The following is a 19,329-nucleotide window of genomic DNA, read 5'->3' on the forward strand; positions in this document are numbered from 1 at the left end:
TGTTCACGTGTATAGGGAAGCTAACCGCTTAGCTGATGGGTTAGCTAACCTTGCTTTTTCTCTCCCGCTTGGGTTTCATAGATTTGATGTTGTTCCGTTAGAACTTGGTAGTTTGATACGCAAAGGTGTTGATGGTTTTTTACGGCCACGACAAGTTCGAATGTAGTTTGATGTTTGCAGTTTAATAAAAAATGGGAGTTTTCTCCCATCTTCCTACCCAAAAAAAAACCATTATTGTCTATTCTTTTTCTTTTTAACCTTTGCATTTCTGAAACTAATGAAATAAATAATTTTGTGAATTAAAAAAATTATTAAAAATATAAATAATTAATAAAACACCCATCTACACAAACTAGTAATTTTTTTTGTTCAAAAACTTGATAAATAATTTTTTTTAAATATGTTCTACTAAAAGTATAATGCGTCTTCTACGAAAAATGGTATAGTAGAAAACGATTTCGAAAATAAACACATTCATCTACTTCTTTTAGAACGCTCGTTCTATTATTTACTAAATTTCTAAATAAAGGGAATGCGCATTCTACTAATCGTAAAGGTATCCACTTTCCTTCCGAATGCATATTCTACTTTTATAAAGTATTCTAAATTTTGGAGAATGTGTTTTCTTCAATGTACTTTTACGTCTACTCAAAATGGAAAGTGTATTCAGGATTTTTATCATTCTTCTAAACTTTTAGAAGGCGCCTTCTACATATAAGAATACCTAATTTTTTTTTGCGAAAATTAATAAAATTTCAGTTAATAAAATATTCTAAAAATCTCCTAAAAATATTCTAACTTCCTAAAACGTGTTATGGTCGATTTTACTAGTGAAAATGATTTTGCATTTTTTTTCTTCATCAATCTATGATATCTCCATAGTTTGTCTTGTGATTTTCAAAAGCTCTTGTTCTATTCTTTAAGTTTAATAAAACTAAAAAATTTACAAATCTTTTCAGTTTTTTTTTGTAAAACAAAAGACTTTGTAAACGTTTTTTATAAAGTTTATTTAAAGTTTTTACTAAAAAATTTTGTATAGTTTTATTTTTATTTTCATAAAGTTTACAAAGTTTGCTTTTATTAAACTTTATTGAAAAAATTAAAATGTTTTATTTTTATTAAAACTTTGATAAAATAAAAAAGTTTACAAACATTTTAAACTTTTTATAAAAATAAAACTTTGTAAAATATTTTGTATAAATTTTGTTTAATTTTTTTATTAAAAACTTTTTGTAAAGTTTCATTTTTATTTTTATAAAGTATACAAATTTTATTTTATTAAAGTTTTATCAAAAACACTTTAGACTTTTTTACTTTTTTTTATAAAAATAAAAATTTGTAAAACGTTTTTTAATAAATTTTATTTAATTTTTTTATTGAAACAATTTTGTAAATTATTTTTACTTTATAAAGTTTACGGATTTTATTTTTATTAAAAACTTTTTAAAAAGTTTTATTTTTGTTTTCCCTTTTTAAAATGTTTTTGGTTAATTTTATAAAAATTCTATTAGTTCAATGTATTTAATTAAATTAATCAAGGGTTATTTTGGGGATTATGATTAAAATCATACTAAAAGGACAAGTAAATGATGGTTTTATATTATAGGGACAACCATGATAAATTTTTGTTCAGTTTTGGCAATTTTCTCAAAAAAATATAAATGTGAGTTTTTATGAGCTTTTAGTGAAGGATCTTCTTTTTTTACTTGGTTAACTTTTCAAGAAAATCGCTAAATTAAGTTAATTATATTTCTATTTTTTTAGTTAAGGTTCTTTCCTTCATTTTATGTATAACTAGTGGTTTGTCCGCGCTTCGCGCGGAAATTTAGTTTCAAACAATATTTGTATATAATTTATTTTCATGATTTGATTATTGTTTATAAAATATTATTTATTTGATCCTTTTATTTTATTTTATCATTTTCGATTGAATTTTTTATGATATTCAGTTTTATTTTAGTTGAAGGTAACTAAATTTCATTATTAACAAAGTTTTAGTGAAGATATTTTCATTTAATGGCATTTTTTTTATCGGTTTGTTTTAATCTAGACCACAATTGAGATAATTTTATTTATATTTGTATTCATTTGTACTTTTCCGATCATTTATATCGTATCTTGTGTTTAATATATATATATATATATATATATATATATATATATATATATATATATATATATATATATATATATATTAGTATCTGATTTATGCATGAAGAGTTTTTAGAACTGAAGAAATATGGGTTTTTATTTTACAAATTATTTAAATACAATTATTTTAAATTTTTGTTTATATTGTGTCTTACTTGTCCTTTCTGTCTACAGTTGGACTGGGTATAATATCTATATCCGACCCTATTGGATCCTGCCTAAATATCTTAATGGGGCCATTTAACATAAACCCAAAAACTTTAGGTATTTATAGATAAAAATAGATGCTATGGATAAAAATACTCAAATCACATTATGTATATGGTTACTTTCAGACGAAAATAACCAATTTAAACTATATAAATTGAGTACTTTTACGGTTTATGTTATTTATATAAATTTCAGTAATTTGGATATAAATACACGAATCGAATTGAGTAGTTTAGTTATTTTGGATAATATTCGAACCTATCCGAATCCAAGTCAAGACCGTTTTTGTAATATCCGAATGAGAGCATTTTTAAAATCCAAAAACCTACCCGAAAGAATACCCGAATGCCCAGGCCTAGTTTTTAGTGTCATCATTGGTTTGTAAGGTTGGTTAGACAATGGTTGAACCCTTATGAATGTTACCATCAATAATACAGAAGACCCGAACTATCAACGGGAGATTATATTGCTTAACACAATCGGTTTGGGACAAACGTTTGTATTAATAAGAAATGGATGAGGTCATGGGAGTTACCTTCTCGTCAAGAATGAGGTTGGAGCTGTTGCATTACAGAGTTTAATCTTTCAGAAATCTGGCCGGTGGAGATGTTCATTGAGTCATTTATAGTTCGAGTTTCAAACCGGTATATGCGCCGATGATGAAACTGAATAAATGAAACGGAGTGGAGAAGAGATGGAGTGTAGTTTAATGATTAGATTAATGGTGGAGTTAAAGAGAAAGGAAAACGTTACAATTTTTTAATGGAAACCATGAAAATCTGAATGTTTACGGTGCCGAACAGTTGCTTGAGCATGAGATAATCTTAAGAAATTTTGGGCCGAGACTTTTGTATAATCATGGACCTAAATAGAAAAAAAATCAACAAAGAGAACAAAAATCAAACATATAAAAGAGTGATGGAACAGCGACACGTGGCGACTTTTGGAGAAATGAGTGCTGAGGTGGCGCATTGTGGAGAGTTTCAAGTCAACTTTATTATTATAGATAGATAACAAAGATAATTTACATATGTTTTTCAAACCATTAGCTAAACGACCTAAGAAACCGTTTGCAGCTGTGGTAACTAAGACCAAAGTTTTAACTGTATAGCCAAAGCTGTGGTAACCAAGACCAGAGTTCCTGACCATGTGTTATGCTTCTCCATGCATATGAGGGTCGCTGCCCAACTTTAGAACTTAAGAAATCTGAATTGGCATAAAAATGGCTTTAAAAAATGAGGGAAAACGGATTGTGGTTTATCTATTAGCCTCCTAGCCTGTTTAGCCAAAAACGCTTGGTTGAATCGTAAAATATATTTAAATGCAAGGCTCCATGTTGTTTGGACAAACCCAATTTTTTACAATTTATCAAATGAATCTCCCTCTTGTGTTCTAGTGTATTCCACCAGATATCTGCAGCCATCGATTTTGTCAAATTCTCGTAAGCTTTTAGTGAGTCTGAAGCATGACATTGCATAAACTTGCATCACCATTGTCACAGCTTTGAGAAATTTTTCTTTTCTACCATGCGATAAAAAATGAGCAAAATATCCAGACAACCTATCTTTTAGCCTATTGTAGATATAATAAACCAACATTTCGGTTTTTGACCAACTAAAACATTCGTGAAGGCCTATATAAGTTCCAAATCCATCTTCTTTTGTTATTCCACTGATCACCTTTTCCTTGTTAGGATTCCAAGATATTCATCAACATAATTTCTTGTTCTTATGTAGCTTTGCAGACCAAAATACTATCGTTAATAAACAATGTATTATGGATCCTTAGTGAAAGAACTGAATCCCATGTAGTTTACTCGCCTGGTCCACCTCGGATAGTTTGTGAATCAATAATTTTTTGCATAATATGAAAAGGAACGACGAAAATAGGTTTTTTGGCATAGTCCATGTTCCGGTTTGATCTTCCCGAAAGGTAGGTCGCTAATAAGAATTGAGAAGGTTACAAAAGTCACACAAAACATAACTTTCTCAATCAAACTTACATCAAAGGCAAGTGCAAGCAGCAAAGCTTTCAAGTACCCACACTCAATTTGTCACACACCTTCGACAAGTCAGTCTTGATTTCCATGTACTCACTTGAAAATTTATCATTTGTACGAAGGCAGTGAATGATCTTGTGAGCAAAAAAAGATATTATACGTGATACTCTTTCATAAAAGAAGACTGAGTTTGAGACATTATGTCTGAAATAAATGGCTTGATTCTCCACACAATACATTATATGTTATTGGAGTCTGTTTTAAAGTATTTTCAGGTCCAAGTATGTTTTAGGCAACTTTGGGATTCTGGAGCTATTTGAGATGCAGATCTGTGCAGACACGTCATAAGTGTAACAACGGATGGAGGTCTTCTCATGGTGAGATTGAGTTCATATTTTGAAACAAGATAAAGCTTTGAGTTCAGTTTCCAATGTCACTGGTTGGAGGTTAATCAGGATCCTAGATCAAAAGGTATATATGTTTTAGTGTCATGAGAGAAAGCTGTCGAGAATGAAGAAGTGTTGAACGACACTCAAAGAGTGATGATCGATACTCCCCCAAATTCAGGCTCGACTACTTTAATGAAGATCCAAGAATTGCAGTTTTGGCATCAAAGTTTTCCTTATTTACATAAGATCATGTTTTAAACCCTATATAATGATTTTAAGCCATTGTTGACGGCTGCACTTTTCTTTTAAGTTTTGTTTTAGGTTTGGAGAGAAAAAAAGAACTCCTTAAGATTTTTCTTGGAACTCCCTTGTATTTATCTATTATTTATTCAGACTATGATTTGTGTTATTGCTCTCATGTCTTAGTAATTATCTTGTTAGATTTAGGGATTTCATCAGCTTAATATCAAAATGATAATCGATTAGGATTGCTAGGGTTATTCATAGATTTCTATACCAGAGTGGCTTGTAATACTAGTATCTAGAGTAATTGGACTAGCACGAGAGTGTGACTGATTATTTGAAACTATAATCATTGGACATATGAGAGGCACCAGAGTGCAATTGATTAACGGGACCCGAACCTTGAGTAAATTAGATACCTAGACGCATACGAGTGTTGGTCTACGATTTAGTTAAAGATTATTGTCTACTGCTTATTTGATTCATTGAGTTCGCAGCGAAATTTGGAACTTGATTAGAGTTAGACATATAAATATTTTATTGCATGCGAGAGCTAAATAACTTACTATAGAATTCAAGTTATAGGATTGAACCACATATAACCCTTAGCAATAGTGATTTGTGTATTTGAGTTCATTGTTTTATAAATCCATAAATCTAGATATTTTGCTTATCGTTAACAAACCAATGTATTTACCGTTTTGTTTATTGCTTTCTACGATTCTGCCTAGCTTAATCTGAAGATAATATATATTTTGTTAAATATCGAGTATATGTGGATACAATCCTCAAGTACTACAATTGATCTCTTATTTGAGAGAGTTGCACTTGAGGTAATTTGATCATATCAAATTTGGGGTTGTTGCCGGAAACTCTGATCACCATTAGACTAGACTAGATGTAGAATTCCGTCTTGGTTTTTATTTTTTGTTAACTTACTTTTATTTTCTTGTGTTTCAAGTACATGCATATGAGTACCAAGGGAACAAGGAGTAGAAACGTTATGATAGGGAATAGTTTAATAGAATAACATAAACGCTATGTTTGCCTTTTCGAATCTATAAACCCTAAAAAAGTTTTTAAACTTTAAACTCTAAATATAACTTTAAACTTTAATATTTTAACACCAAATCTTAAATTCAACTTCAAATCTTAAATAAGAACTCAAAATTAATCTGAAATCTTAAATCATTAGTCCAAATCTTTAACCCTCAAACCCTATACTCAAACCTTTATTCTAAATTCCAAACATTAAATCTTCTAAGTAAAAAAATCAAATTTAAGGCATCAAGTATTGAATTATAAATCATAAAAATATTAAATTTATTTACATATATACTCTACACACAAACATTTTGTGATTTTTTATATAAAAATGAAATATAGTCACCTTTTAATGTTATATATTATTAACTTTAAAATCCAAAATTATAATTTAATATTTCTATAAATAAAATTACTTAAAATCAAATTATAATATTTAAATAACAATTAAATAAAAATAATTTTTGATTAGTTAGCTTTGACCATTGATTCTTTTGATCCAATGGTTATAAATTATTCTTTTGTCAATCTTCCTCCTTGTTTATAATTTCCCAAATCCCTATGCACAAGGATAACCTTTTCATCTATTGGTTGAAATTTAATCCGATGGCCCATTGATTCAGGATGATAATGGAGTCTTGCAAGACTCTGAGGGTCGTATGTGTAATGCAGCAAGTCATAAGATATATGCACAGTGGGCTTTAATCATTAAGACATTTTCTGCTTTTGAGAATGATAAAGTTTCCGAGAGAGAACAATAGCAAAATGGATCATGCATAGTAAGTTCTATGCTAACAGGTCTGCGATTCGGCCTCCAGCAATCCAGGGAGTTGACATACATATAAGACCCGCATACTTCTCTTATGTGGGTAAGTTTTATTTTCATGGTATTCCTCATGAAAATCCCATGGACATATTGAAACACTCGAATATTTTGTGTCTAGCATCAAGGAGCATGAAGGAAGCGAAAAACTAGATCATCTGCAAGTTGTTCAAATATTATCTTCCGTGGAAGGCGGTTGATTAGCTGAAGAGCCTACCACCAGGCACTCTCACTACTTTGAATGATGCCGAGATTGCATTTTTAATTGAATTCTTTGATAATGCAAAGCTAAAGAGATAAGAAATAATATTTGGATATTCTCTCGGGGATCTACTAAACTGTTTTGAAGCTCTTGGGACAGGTTTAGGAAATACCAAAAGAATTGTCCATATCATGGTTTCATAGAGGTTTAGCTGTTTCAAAGTTTAGGATTTGCTGAGAGCTAAACCTCTATGAAACCATGATATGGACAATTCTTTTGGTATTTCCTAAACCTGTCCTAAGAGTTTCTAAAAGTAAATACCAAAAGAATTGCTAATAAAAAATTAGGATTTAGGGTTTTGGAATTTAGTGTTTAGTGTTTGAGGTTTGAGGTTTGATGTTTAGAGTTTTGCAACATCAATTTTTTGACAATTAATACTATTTTTATTTATTTTCTACTTTTTTCATGAACAAATTTTTGATTGGAGAGCTTTTTATTGATTATCATCTTAGTGGTTTTTACCACAGATAAACCACTAAGATTCACCCTATGGGATGAGTCTAAAAATAACTAAGCTTAAAAAGTAACAGGTAAAATTTATCAACAACAAGAAAACATGTCAAGTCATTATTTATTTCTTACATTTTTCTTTGTCAAAAGTTTTAACAATAAAAAATGTATGCGACATTTGGAGACCACAACAAAACAACTTTAAATCTAGAAAATAAACATTTATAGGCTCTCAGCATTCATAGAATCATATTTCTCAGTAAAAATTGAGGAACTTTCACCTAATGGCTGAGAAGACTCTGCAACATTTTGCATATGCAAGAGATGCTTAGGAGGGGCTTTAAGAGTATCCAAGCTACCTTCCATCATCTCTACGACTTTGTTCATTGATGGACGATCTGATGGACGTAACTGAACACACCAAAGACCGATCAAGATCATCTTTTTGGCAAGATCATCTTCTTCTTGTGTTATTTCATCGCCAAGAAACCTTGTGCTATTTCCAATTTCAAGATCTTCATAGATGCTATCCGGAAAGTAAACCGAGCTGTTGTTAGCATCAGCATTTTCGACTCTTTGGTTCCTTGCTCCCACCATCTCAAGAACCAACATTCCATAGCTATACACATCAGACTTGTGAGACACGCTTCCATACATTCTTGAAAACAACTCTGGAGCAATGTATCCTACAGTTCCTCTCGTGTCAAGCAATGACAAGATGCTTTCCTGCTTCTCACAAAGCTTAGCGAGACCAAAGTCGGCAACCTTGGGTCTGAGATTTTCATCTAACAGTACATTCTGAGGTTTAATATCGAAATGCACAATTCTTGTTTTACAGCTGTAGTGCAAGTACTCAATTCCCTTGGCAACCCCTAGTGCTATTCCATATAACGTACTCACATCAAGATTCGATAACTGATCTAAAGAGCCATTCTCTAGAAACTCATATATAATCGCTCTTTTGGAACCTTCATAGCAGAAACCAAGCATAGAAACAATGTTAACGTGAGAAGTTTGGCTCATGCTTGCAACTTCGTTGATGAAATCTTCACAGTCGCTCTTTGAATCATTCAAGACTTTTACTGCAACTTTGCTACCATCACTCAACTTCCCCTTGTACACAGTTCCAAAGCCTCCTCTCCCAACTACTTCTGTAAATGATTTTGTGATCTTCTTGATTTGTCCATAACTGTACCGTCTCAGGCTTACAAGTGCCTCGAGGTTATGATCTCTCCCAGCATTGATTGCTCTTCTCTCGTTTAAAACAAAAGCAAGAAGAACCGCAACATATATGGTTAATATTGTCCCTACAACTGAAACGTTACAAAATATAGTTTAGTCTCAATACCATAAAATTCAATACATTGAATAATTGCAAAATAAGTTCAAACCTGAACCGAATGTGATCACAATGGATCGATTCATGCGGTACGTTCCTGCAAAAGTGAATGGCCTAATGAACAAGACTGCATATAAAAAAAAGGAATATGATGGGTACAAACATCTGAGAGTTAGCGATTATACCACCAGTTGCATACATTGTATCACTGCAAATTAAGCCACAGTGTCCACCAGGGATAATACAGTCTTGGCAAAACTTTTCACCAATCGTCATCTTCACCTCAAACCCTTTTTTAAGAACACTCTCCAAATGGGTCAAACTCAAAGCTTGTTCATCTGGAACGTAGCTTGTAGGAACTGTGACTTTGAAACTCTTCTCACAAAGCTTACGGTACTGTGGGATTTGATACAGCGAGCCAAGACCTTTCTCTGGATATGGACATGTGAAGTTCCCAAGTAAATGGCGGCGATAGTCACAATAGTAGTAGACGGTGAGGCTTTTGTAAGAAGGTAAATTCTGGAAGAGTTCAGAAGGCAAAGGTATGGAGGAGAACGAAGCAGAGCAGAAAGAACGTGAGAAATCTTGTCTGAAAAGTCGAATGATGTTGGACGTGTTGTCTATATGGAGGAGACTGTAGTTGTAGCCTGAGATGAAAAGAGTGGTTGTGTTTGAGCGTTTGTTGCAGTAGAGTTTCAGAGAAGGATGACCGCATCTTTCTTGGCGATTCTCTCCCCAGAAAGGGAATCCAACAGATATGTTGCCACAGTGGATGAGAGTATCACAAAACCCACGTGGTGCTCGCTGGCTTGTAACACAAGAAAGAGACAAGAGTAATAAGATTAGACATAGTACAGATGGTGGAGATCCCATGCTCATGGATAATAGAGAATGTTTTTTTTTTTTGCTGTGGTTAGAAACGAAATGACAGAACGTGACTAAGGAAGAAGGATACAGAGAGACTTAAAAGAAGCGAATTAGTTGACTATTCTAAAGACTTTTGAAATCAATGACATGCGTGGTTTATAATAAATCAATCTTCTGATGAAAAGAATAATTTATGCTTCGTCTTTTTCTCCAAGCTTTTTTTGTGTCTTGTTGCCTTACTCCTGTCTGGATCAAGTTGAGATATTTCTGATTTTTCAGAACTCAGTTGGTGGATAAAAACAAACATCGTCCATTACTTATCAAGCACAAACATTGTATCTGATGATCCTCTCACGAGCCATCAATTGCATTCTACACAACATTCCTACAACTCTTTAAGCCATCAATATCATAAACCAAGAACATACATAACTCCATTTCCTACTGAAGTTCTATCCCCGTAGTCTTAACCTAAATTACCCAATTCGCTTGCTCATGTTTCCCTCTTGAATTGAATGTAAAGTAGTATTCAAACGCAAAACGTCAGTTACTAAAAAAGTGCTTTGTTAGGAGTGAAACCCAATCACCCCTTTGATACTTTAGAACACAAGTTTGCTTTGGTGCCAATTAAGGCCCCTTTTCAAAGCTAAGAGAATTTGTAAAAGAACAAACTAAATAGAGCAAAACAAGTTACCACAATTTTCTCTTCTTCTCATTCACTAAATCAAACGTTTCTTAAATGCACAAACATATAACTTCCAACTAAACAAACTTATTAACAAGTGGGAGACTTCCCAATAATGTAGGAGGCACACTAAGCCATACTCTAATCCATCTTTGACCAAATTGACACCGGTTAACTCTGGTTATGATCTTATCATGCTTCGACTTTTTTTGAGGTTTAGGAGAGAGAGAAAAAACAGAGTAATGAAAACAGATTGAACGTGTTGCAGAGCATAACAACTCCTCGAGGTTACCACACTCAGGACCGGCGGCAAGCCACCCAAGCAACGGATTAGGGCATCCAAATTAGTGGGGCATATTTTTTTTTAAAAAAAAATTAGTTGTAAGTAAATAAATCTTGTAAGTTTTCTTATTAAAATATAATTTACTAGGCATTTTTTGTTAGAATAAAATTTGTTAAAGCTCTAGTTTTAATTTCTCTTGAATTCATATTTGAATTCCAAAATTATGAATTTGTTTTTGGATTTTTGTTTAATTTTTTTTTAAAAAATTATGATATTTTGAGGGCATTATGTTTGAATCTGAAAGTTTCTTTAAGGAATGTTACAGTTTCATATATAATTAATTATGATTTGTTTAAAGAACTAAAAATTTTTCGATAATCAATGTCTGAAAAAAATTTGAAACACATTATTTTTGTCGCATATTATTGGCTATATCGGTGTAGTCGCCACAGGTAAAAGAAGTTTTTCCGAAATTGATGCTAATAAAGATTTATTTGCGATCTTCCATGTTACAAAAACATTAAATGAATTAATTACATTATCAATTAAAATGGTTATGGTTGAAAGAAATGACTATATGATTTTTTTTAACAACTTACTATATGATTCTAAATAATGATTTTGTAGAAAATAATGTAAGTAAAATTATACTTCTAACAATAGGTGTATAATATCACTATTTTTATAAACAGATTGTAGGTTTTGATTTTTTTAATGAATATTTACGTTATTTTTTACTGTTCTGCGATTTTGATAAAATATGTACAAAGGCATAGTTTTAAATTTTGATTAGGGCAGTGCCAAAGGTTGGTCCGGCACTGACCACACTAACACTCTTCTCTCTCAGGTGTCCAGAAAGGATAACTAAGATATATGGTGCTGATTCAACTAACAAGTGACAATACAATATGAATTACAAAGGGCATCTATATGATTGCTGCTAAAGGTATCTATCCAGCGGTAGATCCTTTGATATAGGGCAAATATCTTATCAGAGACAGAGAAAGTTTGATCATAGTGCTTCTTAGTATTTTCTCTTCAACTAACTAAGCTAAGAAGAACCATATGTTTGACAAGTTACTGGTTTCTTGTCTTTAAAAGCAAATTAATCAAAATAAAAGTCACGAGTGTCAAAATATATTTGATTACATAAAAGACTTCTTCAGTGGAATTGATAAGGACAACAGAAATTTCTGCACAAACTTCACAACACCAGAAATAAAAACGGCTATTACACGGCTATGAATAGTCTGAAGATTTTAAAGTTGAGGTCTATTCTTGGCACAAACTCCCCATCCATCAGGCTCCGCTTTATACTCGGCCTCAATTACTCTTAACTATAATTTTACTGTATGTCAAGTATCTAAAACCTATAGAAATTACTTAGAATAATTCAAATCATCCTAGTAATTACTCAAATCTTCTTATCTTATTATATAAAGAAGAGTTTTCTCTTCTCTAGTGTTGCCACGTCAGTGCCACATCAATAAGTCAAAGCTTCTCGGTGCAATTTTGTTTGTTTAAACTATAGGCTGTATCTATTTATATAAAGAAGGGTTGGTTCTCTCCTGCTGACACATCAGCATCCATGTCACAAATTCGAGTGATGAGGAGCTGACACGTGTCCATGCATCTAAAACACATCGTTTCATTAAAACTTCAGTTAGATGGGCTTCGATCTGTTCCCTGTTTGGGCTCTCCTTAGACTCATCTTCTCTTCGAGGGTTTCTTGAGTCGCTTCATCTCGACGGCGGCAGTTTCTGCAAATATCGAGAACGCCGAAGTTTTCCTTCGTTGCTTGAGCTTCTACCTACACAAGTAGTGGAGCTTCTCCACTTAACTGATTCGTTGTCTTCATATTTTCAAGCACTGGGTAACGAATGGTTGAGATATCTCTCCACCACCACTTTGCTCTTAAGTGACATGACTATTCAACAACGTTTCGAACCAACCATTTCCTAATCTCTGCATCGTAGTACCGCAAAGAACCTCACCGGATTGTGCCCACATTCAGATATGTTTCAAAGTTGTAAGTGAATAAACAAACAAAGAAAAAAACAGATCTAAGAGACAAGAAAAGTTACTTACCTATTGAAAGTATGTGGCTTTGGTAATGAATCCGAGTAGTGATGCGAGTTGGAACAAGTTTGTGAGGTTCCGACACTAAACTGTTTTAAGCAGACAGAGCAAATGTAGAGACCACATACCATTGCAAACACCAGAACTATCATCCTTACGAACAGAGGTGATCTCTTTGGTTGTTTTATTACAATCGCTGAACCGTCCTGTTTACATCAAACATTAAAACCTGAGAATATGAGTAAACCCTTAGTGCTTTAAAAACCATAACTTTAAATCTTATGAAGAAAAAAGAGAAGATTTTGAAGGCTGATTCCGATGATACAACTAACATGTAGAGAAACACAGAAGCTTAAATCACGAAAGATTAGATGAGAGTGGTAGAAAGAGAGTACCTTCAGGTATAAACAGATGGACTCCGCCATTGATGCTTCTGGAAGTTTATGAAACAGAGTGAATGCCTTCAGTGAAAAAGTCTTCTGAAACAGAGTAACCATGGAAATGAAGAAGAAGAGGAGCTTAGATAGAAGGAGGATCTATTGGTTACTATATAGAAGATGATCTATAGGGGGTGAAGAAGAAGATGCGATCAGGTGGGGAAAGAAGAAGGTGAGGTGGTGAAACGAAGATGGAATGGGGTAGTGAAAGGAAGAAGAAGATTAGGTTTCGTCGGCTAGAGTGAAACAGTCAAGGTATTTTTTTTTCCTTTCGGTTCAATTAACCATTCATTTTATGTAGCAATACAAATTAAAATCCATTAGTAGCCCGATAACTAAAGTTCATTAATCAAAAATATGAGTATTGGACCACAAAAGCTAAATATGCATTCGCATACCAATTAAACTGAAAAAAATATTTACCAGACACCTAAAAACATGACAATTTCATATACAAAAGTCAATAATTTTAAATACATTGTATTTATAAAATAATAAATATTTATATTTAATTCAACATCTAGCTAATTGTTAATAGAAACACAAGCAATCTATCTATAACAATATAATTTTTTATCTCTATTTAAATCATATCTCACGTTGACACGTAAACATTTATTATTTAATATTATTTTGTTTTTATCAGAATATAATGATTTTTGGTTTTATCGATTTAATAAATAAAATAAAATGGACTGTGGAATCATTTCTAATTTTTTTTTAAATTCAGTTCCTTATGGCTATACTACACTAGCAAATGCCGTAACAGAAGTTAAAACTACGATAATATCAATATACACAATACACACACTAATGATTAGCTCATATTGTCATATATGTATAACGCCATAAAAAATGTCTTGCTACATGTAATCTGGAGGCTCATCACATTCAATAAATACAAAAATTATTTTACACAGCAACATTTAAAGATGGAATAACACATATCTAGAGAGCAGCCAAATGTTCGTATACAATGCTATTTACAATACAACAATACAATATAACTTATAAGTTATAATATAATGTTATGTAAAAAAGAGTTCGGGTTGACCAGCCACTTACATAATTTTAGATAGAAACTAAACAAAATTAGAGTTAACAGTTGTTAGAGTTGTATCTAAGCATCACGTCATGGAATTAAAATAACAATTTTAATGTTATTTGACAAATCATAAAAGTATATGAGAAATGATTATATGTAACTGGTGAATCTTTGAAAGGTATTATTCATGTTAATATTACAATTAAATGATAGTTTTTTTTTACAATTAAGCAAAATCAGTATGATACATGTTATTATTACAAGTAAATTATAAAATTTATTTTCATAATTTAAACTAAATATGTTAGTGTATGGTTAGGGAGTACTGTTAAATATCGAAATTTGAATTTTAACAAATACCATCTCCGGATTACAACTTAGGCATTAAAATTAATAGTTTTAAAGTTTGGATTGCTACAATAAATCCATACCACCATTATATATAAAAACAATGTGATATCTCACAATCTTTGCAAAACAAATTAACAATGACACAGTCACAAACATCATATGAAAAATTGGTCCGAATCAGAGATGAACACAATCACGTAAATTTAAAAACACATTTAAAATATATTTGACAAAATATCAAATTCCGCCCGTAGGGCGGGCCGATCCTAGTTTTATTTAAAAGATGGGAAAGATATGGTTATGGTTTTTATGTGGGCTTTAGGCTTTACTATAAGAATTCATCCCGATAGTAAACATCTCTACGTGTCAATTTTGATTCTAGGGTTTACCACACTTTTGCATTCTGATTTTCGAGATTGGTCGGCGCTGTCGACATGATGAATTTTTTCGTAGAGATTCTTCACGTCGTTCATTCTACTTCCTCATTAAGAGAAACGTTCCCGGTATCAGATACATCGCCTTAAAGCTCTTCTTAACTCCATCCACCACGATTTATCATTCAAAGTGAGCTGATCTTATGTGAGGTGGTGTACCTGCGACTATAAGAAGTTTAGACATCTTCTTTTCAGAATCATCTTTGCAATCTGATTGACCTGCAAAGTAAACTTAAGCTCTGAGAAATGGCTAACTCCATATTCTTTCTTACCTTAGATTTTTATTTTAGATTTTGTGTTATATATTATTTTTATTTTTATATATTATTTTGTGTAAAATTAATATGTGTTATATATTATTTTAATTTTAGATTTTTAAAAATTAAAGGTATATAAATTTTATTTATTTTTAAATAATTTAAATGGATTATCCAAACCCGAACCAAACACAAAAAATCCAAACCGAATCTGAATTAAAATTATAAATATCGGAATAGACTGATATCTTTAACCCCGAAATTCATAACTCGAGTAGACTCGAATTGAATCTGAATGGGTATCCGAACGCCCATCCCTACTCATATTTAAAGAAATTAACAGGAAACATAATAGAAAACCACAACTAAATGGTATACATAATCAAAACGTATATTAAAGAATTGAAACGTAAAAACTATAAGATATAACAAGGAAAACAATAAGAATTTATTAAATACATAATATAACTTGAGTTTTATATAAAAATAGTCAATAATAATAATTTAGTAAAAATATATAATATAATGGAACGATACATATATCGAAAAAATAGCAAAAATTCATAAGAACAAAAGCGTAATTAATTTACTATATTGTTTTCATGTTTCATCAAACTTAGGAAAAAAAATGTGTGAATCTCATCAAAAAATACCTTTTTTAGGTCACCAAACTCGAGTGGAGAAATTAACATGAGAAAATGAGGAAATACCAAATAGGTAAAAATCATTAGAAAAACTAGAGTAATTCAATCATTTATGAAAGCGTATGAGTCTGTTTAAATTGATGACAAAAACAAAGCATACTAATGTTATAAATAACCTAAGACCATCTCCAAAGTATTTTATTATTTCTATCTCTAAAATTGAGAAACTCTATAATACATGTGTAAGACGCTCCAATATATTCCTCTAAAATAACAAGCTTTAAATATATAGTAACAAAATAGACGAATGTTATTTGTTCGTCTATAAATAGAAAAATAGCAATCTTTATTATAGAAAAAGTAGTAGAAATGAGTTGAAGCAATTTGATCTCTAATTGCTATTATAGAAAAAAATAACCAACAATAAATTGGAGGTGCTCTAAGAAGTCATATATCTTAGTAAAGATATCATTTGTCTACAAAGACAACTTCTAGAATAATGCTTTTACATCTTTTCACTTGCTTCCTACCATCTTTTGTGAATTCTTTTAACATTGAATACTAGCATATTTTTCTTCATAATTTTGGGACAAACATTGGTTAAGGAACTTTGTGTATCGTTTCTTGAAAATAATTATATGAACCCACAATTGACCAACCAATTATGGATTACTAATTATAAAAAAACATGCAACAAGAACACCACCTACATCTTATACATAATCACTACATACCCTAACATTTTTTTTTAAATCATAAAAGTTAATATACACTGCTCTTACAAAAGTTTACATTAGCTAAAATAACAAGATCCTTTAATAGAAACTTGTACTACATTGGTTGTTCTATTCCGGTCTGGTTTTCCAGACCACCTCAAGCTTGAGTAATAAATCAGCCGTTTGATATAAAAAAAAGTTTACATAAAAGCCACAAAAATAAAACATACAATTATATAGTTACATATATCACAAATAAATTTTATTCCACGCATAGCGCAGACTGGCCCAAATAACTCAAATAAATTTGTAACTACTAGATTGAATTGAGGAATGACTGAATTTACTAAAAAGCCAACCTTTTAAACAGTATAACCACAATTTTACAATTTAATAATAAAATAAATTTTCATTGAAAGGAAATTAAAAAAAAAAAACAAATTCTTAGAAAATCTTAAGCGACAAAACCTCATTGCTTTCTTCTCTTTCATAAAGCGACAAAATAAACGACATGTAGTAATCCTTCATAATTGTAATGTCATGATAAATCAACGTTTAAAAAGCGCTAAACCAGCGACAAAACCAAGAATGAAAGAGGTCCGACAACTCCGACTCTGAGACCTCCTTCTCCGTTCTTCACTTCCGTCTCTTCCACTGTGTATGGACGTCATCTCTTTCCTCTTCCGTCATAACTCAACTTGACCGGAGAAGATTCTTCAAGGACTCTATATGTCATCACATCAGCCATCAATTATGTGTTGCTTGAATTTGTGAGGCCTAAATCTAAGGTAATCAAAGATTTTGTTATCATACATGGATTCATTTCCAGTTGAAATTTGAAAACCCTAAATCCCAAATTGAAAATCGATTTGTTTTTTATTTGTTTCTAATTAGCTCTTGTGATTGCCTGATTGTGAAAACCATAAATCTCCAATTTCCTTAATGCGGCGACAGTAAAATTGTGGTGACAGTAAAATTTATAAACTTCGTTAATGTGAAATTGAAGAACACTCATACTCTGTTATTTCACCATTACAGAACAAGGGCACTTTTGTATTGGTTTTTATATTGTATGAGATTATTATTGTTCCATATGTTAAGTTTGTTTCTATTACTTTCGTGATAGTAAATTCTCATCTTTTTGTTAAAATGTGGTGGAATGATATTTATTAAGTTTGTTGTCTTTGGTTTTTTTAAAGGAATGGCATCATCTTCGTGTAATAGGAAGTACCCTCCACGGTTTTACGAGATTGGTAAAACGCCTATTCAAAATAGGAGCATGAACCACAGTTGTTTTCTATCCAACATTCAAATGTTGGAAGAGGCTGTCGGACAAGACGTTTGGCCTGAGTTGAGAGAACCAGATGTTGGCGTGATTATCAATCTGAAAGAGTTGGATTACACTTGGTCTGCAAAATATGTTCATTATTTTCTGGCCAATCAACTAGCGATCGAGAGCAGTCATCAAATTGGTCTTTGCTAAAAGACCAGCCAATGAGGTTCTCTCTGTATGAGTTTGGAGATATTACGGGGCTAAACTGTGATCCCTTCGACACACATGAACAGTGGGATGTGGCTGATGAAGACTTTTGGGTGGAGATGAAGGTTACAATTTCTGTAGGACCCAAGTTGAATGAACTTCAAGCCCTTTTTCCAATTATCAGAAACTGGTCCAGAGAGAAGCGTGTAATGGTTGGCTTGTTGTGTTTACTCTCCATTGGGATATTTGGCATTTCAAGCAATAGTTGAATACCTCTACATTATGCGAAAAGGGTCATGGATCCAGCAGATTTCCAGAGCTATCCATGGGGTCATTAGGATTTACCAGCCTTGTGGATTCCATTAAAGTTCTGACATACGAAGGAAAGAAGAGTTACACACTTTTCATCTATGTTGCACCGGACGGATACGAGGACATATATGGGTACGGAAGAGAGGACGAGAAACGGAAAAACTAAAAATATAAAGATACGGGTACGTCATATATATTCATATAAATATATATGCATATACTCATAAATTGAAAATAAAATATATTACACTATAATTTTAAAATAAAACAATGTAATATAGTATTTTAACTAATAATAATAGGAAAAATATTTGTTTAATAATTGATTATTAATATATGTTTCATCTAGTTCAAAGTTCATAAACTAAAATAATTAGAAACAAGGTTATAAATTTTTGCTTCTTTTTCGTTTTAGTACTTTTTAAAGAAAAAGTAATGGATTATCTTAATATAAGATAATGTTGACTTAATTATGTTCATAAACACCCAATACATTAATTATTAGATCTTCTGTTGCTCTCATCATCCCCAAGAGCCTTTGCCGTTCTCAAGCTGTCCCTGTTGGACCTAAATGACGGCCCCATGCTTCATAGGTGTTCATGCATTGGTAGTTTGGATATACGAGTTTGTGCCAGGTTTAGGAGAGATATATAGGCATCGGATAGAGGAAGCTGAGGTTCTGCTTCTGTCATGGCATGATTCTCACCAGCGTATCAACTTCTCAAACTCGTTATATGATGCATCAATAGTTATTATAAAATATTAAAAATACACAAAATACTATAAATTATTATAAATATCTAAAACAATCAAATAATTCAAACACACA

At 31.7% G+C, this 19,329-nt stretch overlaps 1 protein-coding gene across 1 annotated transcript; it reads right to left on the reverse strand.

Moving 5' to 3' along the window:
• Window positions 1–7,663: 7,663 nt before the first annotated feature.
• LOC108834994 (LEAF RUST 10 DISEASE-RESISTANCE LOCUS RECEPTOR-LIKE PROTEIN KINASE-like 2.3) lies at window positions 7,664–9,810 on the reverse strand. The gene is made up of 3 exons (XM_056990682.1): window positions 9,096–9,810; window positions 8,963–9,007; window positions 7,664–8,884 (listed from the first exon to the last, which is right to left on the reverse strand). Exons 1-3 carry the CDS (start codon window positions 9,787–9,789, stop codon window positions 7,794–7,796), a joined length of 1,830 nt encoding a protein of 609 aa, XP_056846662.1. The 5' UTR covers window positions 9,790–9,810; the 3' UTR covers window positions 7,664–7,793.
• Window positions 9,811–19,329: the final 9,519 nt, after the last annotated feature.

This window comes from Raphanus sativus, chromosome 7 (genome assembly GCF_000801105.2).
Source record: "Raphanus sativus cultivar WK10039 chromosome 7, ASM80110v3, whole genome shotgun sequence".
NCBI lineage: Eukaryota > Viridiplantae > Streptophyta > Magnoliopsida > Brassicales > Brassicaceae > Raphanus > Raphanus sativus.

Coding starts and splice junctions, on each gene's coding strand:
- LOC108834994 (XM_056990682.1), bottom strand. CDS start 9,789: ATGAGCATGGGATCTCCACCATCTGTACTATGTCTAATCTTATTACTC. Junction 9,008..9,095: donor TACAATGTATGCAACTGGTG/GTATAATCGCTA, acceptor TCACTTTTGCAG/GAACGTACCGCATGAATCGA. Junction 8,885..8,962: donor TGTGATCACATTCGGTTCAG/GTTTGAACTTAT, acceptor GTAACGTTTCAG/TTGTAGGGACAATATTAACC.